At 41.3% G+C, this 18507-nt stretch overlaps 2 protein-coding genes across 2 annotated transcripts; one reads left to right on the forward strand and one right to left on the reverse strand.

Annotated features, from left to right (window-relative positions):
* Window positions 1-226: 226 nt before the first annotated feature.
* On the reverse strand, window positions 227-6978 carry LOC133924651 (putative ataxin-3 homolog). The gene is made up of 2 exons (XM_062370291.1): window positions 6550-6978; window positions 227-1178 (listed from the first exon to the last, which is right to left on the reverse strand). The coding sequence occupies exons 1-2, from the start codon at window positions 6805-6807 to the stop codon at window positions 444-446; spliced, it is 993 nt and encodes a 330-aa protein (XP_062226275.1). The 5' UTR covers window positions 6808-6978; the 3' UTR covers window positions 227-443.
* Window positions 6979-8364: 1386 nt separating this feature from the next.
* Window positions 8365-9454, forward strand: LOC133885708 (protein DEETIOLATED 2-like). The gene is made up of 2 exons (XM_062325446.1): window positions 8365-8563; window positions 9219-9454. The coding sequence occupies exons 1-2, from the start codon at window positions 8365-8367 to the stop codon at window positions 9452-9454; spliced, it is 435 nt and encodes a 144-aa protein (XP_062181430.1).
* Window positions 9455-18507: the final 9053 nt, after the last annotated feature.

Genomic DNA, 18507 nt, shown 5'->3' on the forward strand with positions numbered 1-18507 from the left:
GCATAACTTTAGCACAAGCTTTCAACACCAACTGCAAGGCTTGACCTTGACATGGGTAGGATAACCCCGGCAGAGACACAGTATTGAGTTTGTAATTTCTTACTGCAGTAAAGCGCAGAAATGACCGAGGGCATGCGAGCACCACAGATTCAGGATCAGAGTAGTTGTAGCTGTAAAAGGAGTTCCAGAATAAGTTCACATGACAAAGAGCGAGAGAAAAAAGAAGTGTTCAAAACCGCCATTATATAGTCTCTATGAAGTTTGCACATAACGGTTACACAAGTTAAAAGTTTTCAAAGCCATGCAGTTCAGACTATGCAATTTGTATACAGCAGAAAAGCATTGCTCCTCCAGTAAAATGGAGGGCAGCTCAAACGCCTCCCTCTTTCTTGTTTTCTGTTTGTATAGTCTAATGGAGTTACAGCCTGGTTGGGAATGCCATCCTAATCTTCTTTCGCTGGTTCTTTTCTCTTTAAAGAAGAAACCCCCGTTGTGTTACTTCCTGAAGCAGACTCCAGGGTGTTCTCACTGGGAGGCTCACTTGGTTCCAATTTATCAGCTTCTTCCTGGTCACTATCTTTGCCCATTGTGCCCGACGCTGCTTCGACTACAAGAGAATCCTGTGACTTGCCATCTTCTTGAGCTGCATCATAGCTGGCAAATGGACCGCCGGTGTCCATCAAGCTAGCGGCTATCGCAGCATTCAGATCCGCCTCCTCCTGCTGTGCTGCAATTATGTCCATTTCACTCATGTCTTCTGATTTATCACCAAGTTGAGAGGTATTTGCCTGCTCAGTAGGTGTTTCCACCTGGTTACATGAGGCTGTTATCCTCCGGGCGTCATCAGGAGTAAGCCACTGACCAAAACCATTCGAGCCTTCAGTTGCCATAGGGCACTCCTTGGGAAAATTGCCTCTAACAGCAAAGATACTCCAGCCTGACCCCTTCAGGGTGTCAATGAAAGCTGAGAGGTAAAACTTTGACAGGTGCTCAGGAGCAGGGTAGAGACTATTAAAGTTGTACCACTCTTCATTCACCTTCCTGATGCAGAACCAGTGGTCCTGCAGGTGGCAAATGAAAGCAATTTCCAGCTCAGGGTCAAACAGGGATGAGCCTGCAGCTGGGGAGTCAAGTGGAATAACTTGGAGGTCCCAAACCTCCAGTGCCTTCTGCAAAACCTATTAGAAGAAAAGCAAAAGGTTCAGAGTATGAATGTGACTGTGCACTGCCAAAAATGAGCAGAGCTAAAATAAAAACTGACCTAAACTTGAATTACTGATCCAAGCATCAAACCACTGGTACCATATCTGGCTAAATTCTAGTCAATGAAGCACATGAACTCTACATATGGAAGAACAACAGCAATAGACTTGTAACAGCGTGCCAGATTCACTACAAAGATGTAGATGCTCCTCTAAGAAGGACAAGATTGTTCAGATCAAATGCAGTATAAAGGCTGTAGATAAAACCAAAGTGAAGAATCACAAATTCAGGTCTAGTGTGAACTCAACTATGTTGGTTAGGAAAGTTGAATGAAACGCACCTCCTTCTTAAAACATGTACTTCGAATTTCTAAAATGTACACCCCATTCCCCAAGTGTGGCAGCACCCATTACCCAATGTGGCAACTTTGGGTTACAGAATGAATGCTTATGAGTTCCATTCATCTTTTCCCCCATCCATATGTATAAAGTGATAGATGAGAAGGGTCTGATCAGGATATTTCATCTATACAGCATTTAATAGCCAACAAACTACAAAGTGTCATGCAAAGATGAATATAGTGCCCAACGAAAAAGGGGAAATAGCTAATTGCTGTATATGTTGGTGATCCTTCTCCTGTACATCCTGAAGGAGAAAAGCTTAACAAATTGGAATGCCTCCGTATTGCCAAGTACCATATCAGAACAGCATTAAAGCATATTCATAGCAAATTAGTGTTGTCTTAACAACTTGAAAGATACGTGGAGAGAGGCTAAATAAAAGCCTGTGAAATCTAAATATCAGCATCATGCAAAACAATGGTATGCTCACCACTATTTGTGCTTAAATTTCAGGATTCATCGTATTCTGAATGAGTGATATGAGTTTTATTTAGGGCAGCATTCTCTTCCTTCCATGGTTTTCAGTAATGCTTATTGCAGTCACAGCATGGTTCTTCACTAGAGTAGGACCCTGGTGAAGGGCACTGGGAATCAAAAAGCTATTCTGGTTGGCTCAAAAGTTCCTCCAGTTAAATGACAGCAACAAATCCGTATCACACTAGCATAATGAATACTAAGCAAGCCGAAGCCTTAACCAACAAACTCGACCACTGCCAGATTTACTGCTTTTACCAGTTAATTGGCTCAGTAAGTACAACATATTTTTGTTCTTCTGTGTCATTACAAAATTTGTCGTTATATATTTAGCTGAATTAAAAATATGTGTATATTGGCATATTGCTAGATTTGGATTTACAGTAGCTTCCAGAAAAAATTACATATGAGATTTCATTTGTCCCCGTTGCAAAAAAAATAATGACTGTACAATGATCTGGATTTTAATGACATTGTGAAACTTTTCAGAATTCAGATGCCCATCAAGTTTTCTTTCCAGAATTGTTTATAGACCAGATTAGCATTTAAAACCTTAATGTCGCTATCAAGCTTGCTCATATATTTTCCTGTTGTACTAATTCAAATTTCATTGAGAAAATCATCAAAGACTAAGAATTAAAGAATAACCATGGTAACATCTTATAAACTGAATTTGTTCTTAACGTCAGCGATTCAGTACACTACAGAACTCAGACCACGAAAAACAGACAAATTCTTGATGATGTACATCAATACATAAATCCGGAAAATGTAACATAACGACAGCAGTGTAACTTATCATTGCATGCATGCACATGCATTGGTGCAGGCCAAGTACGTAACACAAAAGGTACAAACCAGGGGCGAACCTACATTATGGTGAGTGGGAGCATATGCCCCCACACAATTTTCGATATTACAGTATAATCCTTTTGTATTTCATACTGAAAAATGAGTTTTCGAAATCCCTAAAGGTGGTGACCCCGCTCAATTTCATGGCTAGGTCCGCCCTTGGTACAAACGGTGTCGAAGCCTTTTGTTATTGTTTTTGAAAGGAAAACAGCAGGGGAATCCACCACTGTGGTAAATATATATTATATAGAAAACTATACAAAAGAGGGGATCAGGAGAAGAAGAGAGGGGGAAACTATACAAGAGAGCTACAGAGGAGAGCCAGAGGGACACCAGCGATTTCAAAGGCTCATGGACCCTATTTAACTGTAAAAGAGATTTAGAGTTGAAGCAATCCTTCCATCCAGGGAGGAAAGGCCTAACATTTCTGAAATAAGATTGTTTCTCTGCTTCCAAATGCTCCAGATAGCGATAATGAAGATCTCCATAAAGAAAGGCTTTTGTGAAGCTTTTGCAGCCTTCTGCATCATCATGAAGAATTGAAGATTGAGATCCCAATACATCTGGATAGAGGACCAGCAGTTGGCTGCAAAGGGGCAAGCGAAGAAGAGATGGAAGACAATTTCTTCAATGTTACTAGTGCGCAACACACAATTTTAGTTATTTCCTTCGATCTTAAGTCGCTTCACTTTTAGAATGTTCCTTGTATTCAGCTTGTCCATTAGCAGTAACCATGAAAACACCTTGAGTTTCCTGCTACATGTAGCCCTCCAGATCCATCTGAATGGAGGTGGAGGTTGAATGTTTCTGAAAAAGTAGTTGTAGAATTCTTTGTTGTGTATGTACCATTGCCTCAGATATAGCACCATTCATCATTTTGGTTTGATCGATTCTGGGAGGGGTTTAGCTTTGTATGCAACACTGTGAGCTCCTGGAAGGCCTATTCCGAAAGAGGAATATGAAAGTGTCTGTGAATTGACGTGTCATCTCTAAAAGCAGCCATTGAGACATGCTCATTTTTGACAAAAGAAAACAACTTGGGTAGCTGATCCTTAAGCAAGATGCCGTCCTAGAGATCCAACCAAAGCAGAATTAATCGACCTTTGCCAAGGTTGCAGCGTGAAATGCCCCGAAAGTGGTCAGCGAATTTAAGAATATCTCTCCACCAAAAGAAGCCCCTATCATTGGCAACATGAGACACAAAGTGATTAGCGTAGTATGTGTTCCAAATTAGTTGAACCCAAGGGTGGTTATGGTTTTTGTAGAAATTATAAAGATGCTTCAAAGGTAGAGCTTCATTCTGCAACTGGAGATTGACCACTCCCAATCCTCCATTTCTTTTAGGTCTACACACCTTTTCCCATGCCACTAAGGGTTTCTTAGAGATGTTTATATCCGAACCACGCCATAGACATTGTCTTCTAGCTCTATCTATACTTTGAATAACTCCAGAAGGTAATTTGAGGGTGCACCTGGAGTAGGTTGGAAGAGCTGACAGAACCCAATTCACCATTTCTACTATACCCGCCGTTGTAAGAAAGCTAGAAACAGCCGATAAACTTCTTTCCACATTGTTCATAATAGGGGAATAATCCTCAATTTTTGGACGGGTGGTCCCAAGAGGCAAGCCAAGGTAGGTAAAGGAGAGTTTGCCGATGGAGCAGCCAAAAACACCAACCAATTGAGAAGCTTTTTCATGATCAATATTGATAGGAACTAAACATGATTTATCAAAGTTGGCATTGAGTCTAGTGGAAGCAACGAAGGAATTCAGAATTGCCTTCCAGCAGAAAAACTCCTTTTGAGAGTCATTTAAGAACAACAGAGTATCATCTACATATTGAATAATTGAAAAAACTTGATCCACTGCCATCTGAATAGGCATAGAGAGCTTTATTGACAACAGACTGCAGGAGGTCTGCTGCAAGCACAAAGAGTAAGGGTGAGAGGGGATCCCCTTGCCTTACCCCCCTTCTACATCTGAAAGGTTTCCCTGGTGCCCCATTGAGAAGCACGACAGAGGATCCGATGTTCAGGATATTCTCCATCCAATTGATCCAGCGTGTGCTAAAGCCAAGTTGCGAAAGCATAAGGAGGATAACGCTGTGCTCTAGAGTGTCAAAGGCTTTTTCGAAATCAAGCTTCATATGCCCAAGCTAAACAGTCTTGGATGGTTCTTGATTTGATAAAACCATATTGATTCTTGTGGATTAGAGGGATGATCACTCTCTGAAATTAATTAGCCAGAAGCTTGGTGATCAACTTGAGACTAATGTTGAGCAGAGAAATAGGCCTATAGTCTTTCACTGCCACCAGACGGTTGTTTTTTGGGATAAGAGTGATGAAAGAGTTGTTTATGGCCTAAAGGTCAATGGAGCCATGATAGAAGTCCTCATAAAGCAAATAAAAGTCATCCTTGATAATAGGCCAACACTTCTTGAAGAAAAGGCCATTGAAGCCATCTGGTCCTGGTGATTCATCAGAAGGCATTTACTTGATGACAAAATCAATTTCCAGCTTGGAAAAGGGATTAGAGAGGTTATCAAGGTGACCAAAGGACTGGACAAGATAATTTAGATTAAACCACATTCTTGGACTGCTTGAGGAACACATTCTTGTACTTGAGAGCATTATATAAAACTGCAGCCTCTTTCTCACGGTTACTGACAAGCCTACCCTCCTGGGATTCAAGAAAGGTAATTGTGTTCTTCCTGAATCTTTCTATAGCTGCAACGTGGAAAAATTTGGTGCTTCATCACCAAACTTCACCCATTTTATGGAGCATCTTTTCCTCCAATATTCATTTGTTATTGTTGATCCAAGGTCCACTGATAATTCTTTTTGTTCCTGGTTGATGATTCAAATGCACAGGGGAGAAAACAGAAGCAGATGGTGTGATCTGTAACTTCACAAGAAACTGATCTGTAACTTCGCAAGAAACTACATCTAAACTTTTCTAGCAATGCAAAACAAGTACAATCCTATACAAAATCGTCTGCTATCATGCAAGGCTATGGCCATAAAAAAGGGAAAACAATCATGCAAAACTGCCTGCTATCTTTGCTTGTCGAAGACAAGAAGTACTGATGGTACCTCCACATCCCCTTTTGCATCTGATAAACATGACTATAAACCCAAGAGGTTACCTAAGTATATATCTTTAGGCTTGGATTAGGATGATATGACTTCATCTATGTCCAAGGAGCAAGCCTCTAATGGTAGCATGTGCAGGCCTCATGTGGCACTGGCACTGGCAATCACATGATTTCAACAATAAACACTCCTTCACCGTGACTAGGATGATGCATGTCTAGTCAATTTGCATTTCGTTCTAAACTAAATTCTGCTACTCTCTCAGACTCCAAGCAACTCTCTTTGTTACTAACAAATCCATCTTATGAAGCATGCATCTGCACTTTTTACCGTAAAACCTTCGACTAGCAATCATCGGGCTCCCAGAAGCAATGCTCAAAAAAAAAAATCCCCTAAATCCTAAGGTGCGATCTTACAGACAATCAAGTTGTAGATTGTAAGGCCATCTACGCATCAGTCGAACTAACCGAGCCAATGAAACATAAACGGATGAAATCTCCAAGAAGTGTGGAAGGCCTGGACCAACCTGGATGCTGAAATCGCCGCCGAGGGAGACATTGTGGGATCCCTCGCCCTCGGCGAGGAAGTCCCCCGCGGCGGCGGTGGCCGCACCGCCCTCGAACATGACCTGGCGCTCCCGCTGGTCGAGATCGGCAGCGAGCGCGGCGAGGTCGAACTCGGAGAAGAAGGGCCCCTGTAGGGCGGTGTTGACGCAGTGCACGGCGCACAGCTTCCCCTCCTGCACCTCGTGGTATAGCAGGCCCCCGTTGCTCGCCGCCTCCATCCCTCCCTCCAGAACCTTCCAGAAGCCTCTTCCTGTGCGTCTATTCGTCGCTTCACCGCCTCTACGCCTCGCAGATTCGAGTCGGGATCGAGGAGAGAAACCAAACCAACCGACGGGGGAAAGGCGACGCGACGAGATGAGTGCCTTCGTGGGTTGGGTCGGGTCGGGCTCAGTGGTGACGCAGATTCCCCTGCGGAGAAACATAAATAGCTATGCCACCTGGAGTTTCTGGTAAAGGTATAGATATTTTAGGCTTTTCGAACAAGATTTGCTGCTGCGCTAAATTGTTTGAGCGGCATATCGTTTCGGTTTTAGATTGTTTCTTTCAATTTTTATAATTTAAAACTAAAATAAATAGATAGTTTTTATTATAGCTTTTTATAATCTGTTTATTGAATTGTGAGAATCTAAAAAGCTAGTTTTTCTTAACTTTTTATAAATTATAAAATTCTATTTTATGGAACAATTCATAAAAAAATTAAAATCTATAATCTAAAAGTTTTTTATCATCCATAATCTATAAAGTATCTTTTAAATTATCAGTTGAAACAAACATATCCTTATGATATGTTTGGTTCATAGTAACATCTTAGATAGGATGATCCTATTCAATATTATTAGACTATATTTGTTTGCTGATTCTGCTTTTGGCTTCTCTAGTGTCACAAGTCAGAAATACAAATAAACTAGTTTACTAAAAAGTGTTTTATGAAGAAACTAGAAGTATTTTAAGAAAAATAAACTAGAAACTAGCTAAAAGTAGATTTTTTTTAAGAAACTATACGTTAAAAAATTAAAAATTTATTATAAAAATCAACTGCTAAAATTTAAAAGTAACTTTTTAAAAAATTCAAAAGCAAAAACACCCAACAAACATACACTTAGGATGGTTTAGTATTTAGTTGGTGGATTCAGAAAGAACGAGGACATTCAATAATAAAGTATATTCCGCAAGGTGTGGACGCGGGAAGGAAATTTTACGAGACTCTTCATCGAAATATCTCTATGAGACTCTGATCTATATCATTCTTCTTTGATCCAACGGCTGGTACATGCAACAAAAGAGACATGTGACATATATAAGAGAGAGTCTGTAAAACTAAGTCTAGTATAGTTTCCTTCTGTGGACGCGTGGATCCATAAAAAATAACCAGACGAGGCCGTCCCTGCTGCTCTTCGCGTTCCATGACTTAGCAGCCCTCGCGTTCCTCTCACCTCGCATTCTCTCTCAGCGAAGCAGTCCCGCCACCGCCACCGGCCGCCTCCCTCCTCCGAAGGACTCCTTCCGCCACCGTCCCCTTCGCCATCTGAATAATCCTCACCGTCGCTGGAACTCTCCCTCCTCCCAGCTCCCTCCCCCGCCGCCGACCCCTCCACCTGAGCCACCCCCTCCCTCCCTGCTGCAAGCCCCTCCACCCGAGTGGACCCCTCCCTACCCCGCTGCCGGCCCCCTCCACCAGAGCCAGTCCCTTCGATGAGATCAACGCCGTCGGCAGCCAGCGCGGCACAGGGGAAGACCCGACGCTGGTGTCCAAGAAACAGATCTTCACGTGCATCATGGGCGGGCTCGGCGAGCACGCCACTGAGGAGGGTGATCTTCGGGGAGCCCGAGGTGACCCAGGTGCCTCGCCGGGCTCACCGCTGCCTCGACAGGCTCACCGCCGCCTTGTCGGGCTCGCCCTCTTCGCGTGGGGGATGTGGGTGAACATCGTGGCGGACAAGGAGCTCCTTAGGCTCAAGGAGGGGGGTGCGGGTACACGGGGCCTATTTGGTTCTTGGCCATAACAGTCCAAACCAAATTTTGTTTATAGATAAAATTGTGATAATAATAAAATTTGGTGAAAAAATATTGTTTGATTTGTGATAAGACAAAGTTACGCCAATAGCAAAATTAAGTCTAAAAGAGTGTGTTTGGATGGTAGACATGTCGTATTTTGGGTTAAATTGTAAGTATGATTGTGTGAGCCTCACACATCAGTAAATTTTTTTAGTGTCAAATATAGCCAATATAGATCTTGAATTCTAGATTTAATTGTTAGGAACATAATGATTTAAATGAATTACAAATCTAATCTACGGTTTGAGATTTATAACTATTTGAAGCTTGCTATATCTGAAAAGTGAGCATTCAAATCAACTAATCATGTGTTGCCATCTCAACAAGCAATATGGACAGTGGCCAAGCCAAATCAGGGCTGTTGTTTTGGTCGCTCCGCTCGGTCAAAACTTAGCCTCCTTTGATAGTACCAAACCTTTTAAAGCTAGATTAAATATTGTCCTCTAACGAAATGAATACCTAAGTATATAAGAAGATCAAATATTATCCTCATACCAAATGAATGCCTAAGTATATAAGTATGTTAAATTTTAGCTTGACACGTTGTGAATTTGTGATCTGAAACCAAACACACCCAAGATCCCGAGGGGCGGGTGGTTCGAGCTGGTCACCTGCCCCAACTACTTCGGCGATGTCGAGGAGTGGCTCAGCTTCGTCGTGGTGGCGTGGACGCCCACGGCCTGGGCGTTCTTCCCCCACACCTCCGCCAATCTCGATCCGCGAGCTAGGGATCACGACCGCTGGTACCTGCAGAAGTTCGGCAGTGAGTACCTGGTGTCGCTCAAGGTGTTCGTCCCGTACATCTACTAGGTGGTGTACTCCATTGATGCTTTTGCAAATTGTACTCCACTAAAACTTTTGCGATTTCATTGCAATGCCTGTCAAGATCTTGTGGTATCACGAGCATGCGATCCATTGGGTTCAAAATGCATCGCACGTCTTGTATTTATAGCAAAGCAAATAGCCTAACCATACCAGTGTTTTAAGATTTCCATTTGAATTTTGCTAAGTATGAACCAGTGTACAAAAACAAGAATGTTTTCTGATTCACAAGCGAATTTACAACCACGCGATGTTAAATTATTAATTACTAGAGGTGTTGTCTATAGCCCACTCAGGTGTTTTGGGCCATCAGAACACCTGATTTTTCCACGGTTAGATCTTAGATCCAACATCCAACCATCTTCTTCTTCCTCACTTTCTTCCTCCACTCTCACCCCCTCCTCCACAGAACCTAGCCAACAATCATGGCATTCTCACCCCTTCTCCACCCTCGCCCTCCCGTCCTAACTCCACCCATCTGCCATCCTCCGCACCCGCTGCCTTGCCTCCCCTCCCACCAACTGTTTTCATCGTTGGAATAGCCTTCCCTCTAATCTCGGGGATGAGAAGGAGCCTCGTCGAAGCATGAACCCTCAATCCCTAATTTTGCTGGAGAAATCACCTCCCTAAACACTAAACCTAAACACATCGGAGATGTAGAAGGGATCTCACTGGAGATAAAGAAGAGGATGAGATGGGAGAAGAGGAAAAATCATATGACAAGAGGGGAAGAAATATCTAATTACAAAATAGCAATTGTAGCTATTGGTGCTTGCTTGAAATAATTGCTTTAGCTATTGGTGCATAGTAAAAATTCGGATTCAAACAAGTACTCTGGATGGTCCATGCACAATTCATATCTGACATGTAGCCAATCAAATAGATACACCTAAAACTTGAGATAAACGATACAAACCATATGCTAACGACAGAGTAAATTTTCCACCATGCTCTGCATCACTAGTGTCATGTACCTAAACCCAAAGCTCAGCGTTGCACCGCTAAGCCGCACACAGGTGACCCATTCAATGGTGGAAGGGCTCCGAACGGATTTGAAGAGGATTCCCCATTCACTGCCATGAACAGTGCAGTTGGTGAAAGTAACTAGTCAATTGATTTTTTTGCCACAACTAACATTGAGCTTAGACAATTTACCATCCTTAACATGTAACACTTCAAATTACCACTCGTATCATTATCGCTTTGATTATTTGACGCGTGAAAGAAACGCGTTACCCCTCTCTTTTCCCTCCCCGACTATACATTCTCTCTCCTCCTCCAACCGCTACCCCCATCGCCGATGGCCTTCTCCCCTCCCTCTAGCCTCATGGCTTCTTCTCTAGCCTCGCACGCAAGACGAGCGAGACCTCATCAAGCGTAGCCCACGTGCTGTCAAGCACGTCATCGACAGGCACCCTGGTGGGTAGCGCCAGTACTGTCAACTACCATGATAGATTGAGCGGAGCACACGTCGACGCCTCGGCGACCAGGACGGGGGCCTTACCGTGCACCAGCATCGCAAAGTTATTTTGGGTCGCATCTGTCACAATGGTTGGGCGCTCGCAGTGCATCTTAAGGATGAGCACTCCATTGTGAGGCACTTCCTAGATGGTGTCCCGACTGTCGAGTGGTAGCTCCATCGGCTCATCATCATTGAATAAGCTGAACCAAGACTGAGACGACGGTGGGAAAGTGAAGCTGATAGGTCACGGACGGTTGTGGTGGTGAGGAAGAGAGGCATATAATGATCATGATCTTCATCAATGCGTCCAAACTTGTATATTTGGCTTTTTTGCTTTGATCTTCACTCCATCTTGTGAGCCAAGTCTCCAAATTCCTGAGTCCACTCGTGGACTTCAAGTCTTCTTTAGAGCCTAAATCGATTCGGGCTCTTTCATGTTGATGATAACTTCTTTGGCACCAAAAAATGGATTGGTTCCACCTCTGATCTCTTTTCTCAACCATATATGTAACCACCTTGCCATTGTCCTTCTTGAGCTTATAGTGGTTGCTCTTAATCTTGATCATATAGTTGAGCTTAGTATAGAGATTAGAGGTATTATTGGAGAGGTTCATTGTCTTCTTCTTCTCCTTGATCTCCTTCTTGCCTTTCTTGTATTGAAAAGACTTGTGGGCTTCTTGATAGCATTTGAAGTATGTCATGATGGACCCTTCCGTAAGCTTATATTTGCACGATTATCTTGAGAAGGTTGGACATGTTCTTTGCCCTTTAATCTTGCAAAGTCCTTCATGAGCCTTTTAACTTCTTGCTTTAGCTCATCATCTTCTTGTGCAATAAGTTTGTTATATGTTTCTATAACAACATTATCAATACATATCTCATTGCAAAGAGATGAGATAGATGAATCAATTAAATCATCATAAGAGGTGAAAACATCTAACTTAGGATTGAAATTAAATAGAGATGTAGATTGTTTCAAAGGAATCTTAGATTGATATTTAATGCCCTTAAATTTTGCCTTAAGCTCTTCATGCTCCTTGCTTAGTAATTCAAAATTTCTCAATAATTATTTATAATTAGAAACAAAGGTAGAATGCATTTTATTAAGGACATTGAATTTCTTGAGTTCTTTAGCTTATTTCTTTAAGACCCTTTATTGTTCGTTTATCAATTCAAGAAGTTCTTCTTGAAAGGTTGAATCCTCATCGGACTCATCATCACTTACATCATTTTTATATCTTTGATCATAAGGCACTTATGTGATAACTTACATGATGTTAACCTTAAGGAAGAGCTTCTCTTAAAGGAGTGGATGTTGAAGCTCTCATCACTTGAGCTTGAATTTTTATCTTCACTTATCCATTTTTCTATGCTTGTAAATACTTTGCATCTTCCCCTTGTCTCCCTCTTATTCTTGATCTTCTTCTCCTTCTTGATATGATAAATTGTATTGACCAAGTCTTTCATGAAAATTCGAGTGATCAATCTTGCCATTAATCCTCTTGATGTTCTTCTCCACTTGTGAGATGAGTTGCAACATTGGGATCAATCTCTTTATCACTTGAGGTGTCTTGCTCATCTTTTTCATCGCTCTCTTCATCTTCATCACTATCATCTTCGCTTAAGGTCGACTCTTGCTTTTGTCTCCTTATCTTTGCCTTCATGTATAAGCATGGTGCTTTCTTGCTTGTGACAGAAAGGTTCTTAGCGTCGAATGAAGAAGAGGCTTCCACCCCTATGTCTATGGTCATCTTATGGATGATGATCTTGCCGAGTACTTGGTTTGGAGTCATCTTGGCGATGTCGTTGTTGTCGTAGATGATGGAAACTATTAACTTATACTTTGAAAGAAGAGCTTGAAGTATTATTCTCATCACTTGATCATCTTCAATTGGCATCAAACCTAGCTCATTGATCTCATTGACAAGAATATTCAAACGTGAGTACATATGATTAGCACTTTCATAGGTAAGTTGTTTGATACTATTAAGCTTAGAGACTAGCATATAATATTTTTCATTGTGAACATCCTTTGTGCCTTCATGTATTTCAACGGGACTAGTCTAAATATCATGTGCATTAGTGAGAGAATACACACAATTGAATGCATCAACATTAAAGATGATAAAAGGATACTCTTTGTCAATGCATCATATTATCTCTCCTTGTTTATGAGACATGGCCTCATTCCCTCCTTAGTGACTCTCTAAATATTTAAACCTTTGGTTTGCAAATAACAAGTTATTAAAAAAATTTATTAGGGAAAATTAGTGTCATCGAAATGTGAAACGCTATGGGTATCCATCCCAACCCCATACGTCACAACTATAGGCGGTTAAACCTATCAATAGCGCGAGGCTTTGATACCAATTGAACGGATCGGTGACATCCTAAGAGAGAGGAGTAAATTAGAACACTTAAAACTAATTGACTTCAAAAACTTCACAAGATAAATCTATATCTATTTTTTCTAAATATGTTCTAGGTTCATTTAGTGTATCTACTCTACTGTTCAAAGGTTTGCATCCTGTAGTCAATCCTAGCAAACTACTCTATAAAGCTAAATATGCAATGATAGATTGCAAAAAGTAAATACAGAAATGTAAAGATAGTAGAGAGAGTAAACTCGGTACAAGAAATTTTTAACTCGTGGTATCGATGGTATAAACGATATTCCTAGTCCACGTTAGAGCAAACACCTAAGCTATAGCTCCCGGACGGCACCCGATCATGACCCTTGAGCCACCAAGGTCTCAAGTGGGTAGAGCCACCAAACCAAGACCTGAGCGCGCGCATGGCTGCACTAGCGCGCGCACGTGTGGGCTGGCCTGAGCGAGCGAGCGTGTTACTGGGCCAAAATGGCATTGTGGCCCGCGTGCACGAGGAGAGGGAAAAGAGCGTGCTGGGGCGGCAGATGGGCTACGCTGACAAGCTGCGTTGAGAGAGAAAATAAGGGAGGCGGCTCGAGAGAAAAGAAATGAATAGGGATTTGGTTGGGGTAAATTCAATTGGAGTATTTGAATTTGGATTTGACTTTGGTTGGCATTAATTCAAATAAGGATATTTGAATTATGATTTGGATTTGGGTTTTGATATTTGGGAGAGGATTTGAATTTAAAAGACTTGAATTCAATTTGGATGTGAGCTAAAAATAACTAAGAAAATATTTGAATTTGAAAGACATTCAAATTCAAATCTCCACTCAAGATCCATAAAAGCAGATGAACCAAAATGCATACAATCAATTTAATGCAGGGATTAATTTAGAATTAAATTCAGTGCACCTTTGGAATACATAGCCAAAATAATACATTTGAATATACACATATAAGTATATATGTATATTCAAATGTATATTTCCTTGATTTTATGTTGGTTTAATTAATTAAAAAATAAATTAAAGTGAAATCTGTTATATTCTATATGCTAAAACTCAGGATTTTACAAGGACGAGAAGACAAGGGTCAAGGAGGAGGAAGATGAGAACGACTACAACATGGACGCAGCGGGGCGGTACTTGCCAACGAGTCGTTGCCATGGCGCTACCCCCATGTTGTCGGGTGCCACGGTGGGTAGCATGGGAGGCAGGAGGCATGCACGAGAGGAGAAGGAGCCAAAGAAGGCATCATGTTGGCTCACAAGGTCGGATGGATTAGTACGGTGATATTGGTCCAACATATTGATGGCATTGTTTGAACTAGCAACACCAAAAAAAACCATGTCAAATCTATATGTTAGCAGACGAACTGCTTTAAGCATCATAGTGGGTACTCTATAATCACCATGTGTAACTTGCCCCTTCTATGCAACTGGGCATTTTTTCCTGTCCCAATGCATGCAGTCAAGACTACCCAACATGCCAGGGAATCCACTTGCCTCTCCTACTTGAAGTAAATATGGAATATGTTCTTCAGTAGGCCTGTGCAGATATTGTTGACCAAATATATGTCTCACACCTTGAATAAAATGGATCACGCACTCTGTTGTTGTGCTTTCTGCGACTTCAAAAGATTCACTCATAAGATCAGCTAGTGAAGCGTGAATGTACTTAAAGTCGCCTAGAGTGGGGGTGAATAGGCATTTCTGAAAATTAAAACTCAGCAGCGGATTATTCAGAGGCTGGATACTCTGGTGAAGGTCGGATACTCCGGTCTATCCCGAGTATCCGGTCTAGTCCGGAATATCCAGGTTATACAGGATTTTGAAAACAAATGAATCTAAGCAAGTTTACTAGAATCTAAAAGATACCATAAATTCTACTATGAGTAGAATGCTTAAACAACAATAGCTTGCAGTAAGATACTCACAAATACTAGAATTTGGGGAAAATCCCAAAACTACAACAATGTAAAGCTTGCACAAAATAAGGAGACAAAAATTTATCCCGGAGTTCGGTCACCTCACAAAAAAGTGCCTACGTCTCCATTGAGGAGCTCACAAAGAGTCAGATCTTTTTCAACCCTATCCTCTCCTAGCGACCACAAAGATCAAGCTAGGTTTTCTTCCTCAAATCGATGACGATTACAAACTTCCCGTGGCACTCCACAATTCTTAGGTACTCTACGAGCGACGCCTTGCCATCTAGGAGCACGAGGCTCCAAGAGAAAAGATCACAAATGAATGTTTGATGACGAACTCAATGCTCAACAACTTAATTACTCTTTCAAACACAATCTCTCAATTTTGACACAAAACTAAACACTAGAGATGTTTGGAGGGCTCTTGAATGCTCTTAGGAAGCTTTATCAAAGTGTAGCTCAGCAGCAACATCAAGCATTGAGTGCTAGGAGGTGTGGGGGTATATATAGCTGACCCTAAAAAACTAGCCGTCACTGTTCTGACTCACCTAACCCGGAGTATCCGGTGAACACCAGAGTCTTCGGCCTAAAATCCAAAACGGGCTCAGAACAGTGTCAGAACTAGCCGTTACGGTTCTGTTGAACTGCCCGGAGTATCCGGTGAACACCGGAGTCTTCGGGTGGGACTTAGTCACCTCAAAGAAACAGTCCGAAGACTTGCCGGACTCTCCGGCCTCTCCAGGTACCGGAGTATCCGGTGAACACCGGAGACTCCAGTCATTTAAATTAAATGCTAACCGAGACTCTCTGGCGGAGTCTCACTCGGAGACTCCAGCCAAAAACTTCATCTACCCGGAGTATCCAGTGAACACCGGAGACTCCAGTCTTTTTAAAATAAAAGTTTAACCGAGGCTCTCTGTCGGAGACTTTCTCGGAGACTCCGGCCAAAATTCACCAAGTACCGGAGTATCCGGTGAACACCGGAGACTCCGGACAATTAAAAATAATTCAGAACCGAGACTCTCTGGCGGAGTCTCACTCGGAGACTCCGGCTTAAAACACTGAGTACCGGAGTATCCGGTGAACACCGGAGACTCCGGACTCAGGACATTTTACCTATTTTTTCCAGTGTCCGTGGGTGAATGTGTCTCTCAACTATTGGTTCTAATTGGTTACTTTGAGTATTGAGACACCATCAAAGCTGACAATTGCATCCCTCTTGATAGTACGGCTTTTCTAGACTCAATTTCAAAGATAAAACAAATTAAATCCTATTGAGTACTACAAACCACTTCTCTTTTCTTTTCGAGGGACGTCAACGTCGTGTATCTTCACTAATAAGACTAAAACTTGTTCATAGCTTCAATAAACACATTAGTCCCTTAATCGTTTTGTCATCAATAAACCAAAACCCATTTAGGGGGCCTAGATGCACTTTCAAACCGAATGCCAACATTTGGATGTCAGCCGTGCATTTCTGCAACGATTATAGGCCCACGTTACCAAATGCATCTTGTGTTAGACGAAAATATGGAGACCAAAAATAGATGCTTTCTCATGCAAAATCTCCTACAAAACTGCTTATCGGTGTAAAAAGGATTGTCTGAAAAATATTTAGCAAACAATCTGTTATGATCATCTTCATGATCTCTATTGATGTACCTCCATGTGTAGCCCCCACGCCGATTAAGGGTACCATCTAGCTCTAGTACTTGCAACTGTACTTCAAGCTGAGCTTCAATTTGAGTTTCAAATATGGTCATTGATTTCTTCCCACATCAGGTCTTTAAGGCTGTCACTAGTGATAGAATCGCCATACATTTTTTGATCTTGTGACTACAACAAGCTGGATGACTAAATTGATCTTGTGACTCGCCATACATTTTTTGGGAAGTGGGTTGGCCTGTTGGTACGAGGTTGAAAGAAGTGTAAAGTATGAATGAGTGTGTGGTGCCTTGTTGAATTGCTTCTTCTATTTGTAGATGATATATTCCAACGGCTAGTTTATAATAGCTATTTCTTACTTCTATATTTTTCCCAACGCTATCTCTTTCTTTTTTCTTTTTTCCAACCGCTAAAACTTCCTTTTGTCAGTTTTTTTTATACGGTGGAATTTTGCGAATTTTTATTTACTGCATATGTGTCTAGGTCAAGTTGTCATGAAGATGGACATAGGGTGTGTTTGGTTGGAGGACGAGGTTGTATAGGATAAGATCATCTATATTTTTTTGGATAAGATGATTCATTTTCTGTTTGGTTAGAATGGATAAGATGAGCCATTTTTCTATTTGGTTGGTGGGATTAGAGTGGATAGGATGAACTAGTTTTCTATTTGATTAGTGGAATTAAAGCGGATAGGATGATCCATTTATATTTATATGCATTTCATAAGCATTTATATGAATTTATGCATGTTTGAATTTATTTGAATTCAAATTGAATTAAAAAGAGAACATCACATGAAATAACCAAAATGCATATAAATAGAGCATTACAAATGAACTCACTTTTTGACCAAATAACCTAGGGTTGGAAATATTTTTTATAAATTAGAAAATCACATAAGAATAATATTTGCGAATTTTTCCAAATTTTTAGGAATTTATTTGAGACATTAAAAATGGCTAGAAGTTACAAAAGTAGGCTTCTTTGGAGAATTTTAATTAAATATTGAATCGTGCTTTTTGAATCAACCCAATTAAAATGGGTTGCTAGTGACCTAATAGTTTTCGCATGAAAACATTTAGAATTTTGGATCACCTTTGTACTTTCAAATAAAATCGAGAGTTAAATGAAAAATCACGATGCACACGTACAATCGATGCACGGACGAGCACGGGATGAGGACGAACCTGGATGGCTCGGTCCGGTCAATTTTGACTGGATTGGCTCATCCAAGATCTAAGAGCATATTCTCCTATGCCCGGCCACCCCATCTACTCCATCTGGGCAACCAAACACCACGTTTGGTGCATGGCCATCTCCTAGATGGCTCCGTCCAACCATCTAAACACACACTAAGAGCAACTAGATCCATGCATATAGGCCATTTCTATAATAGCATGTATTTAGCATATTGTAGTTTCATTGAGTGCCACTTCCCTTATTAAATATTCCATACACAATAAAGTTACAATAATATTGCACAATACTAATGGAGATACAGTACAAGCATCAACCTTAATACAAAAGCTAACTTAAGTCTTACAAACAGACTAAGCACAATTCTAAATATGACAAGTAGACTAAGCACTAGGGGGGTACAATTCTAAACATAACAA

Source organism: Phragmites australis, chromosome 1 (genome assembly GCF_958298935.1).
Source record: "Phragmites australis chromosome 1, lpPhrAust1.1, whole genome shotgun sequence".
NCBI lineage: Eukaryota > Viridiplantae > Streptophyta > Magnoliopsida > Poales > Poaceae > Phragmites > Phragmites australis.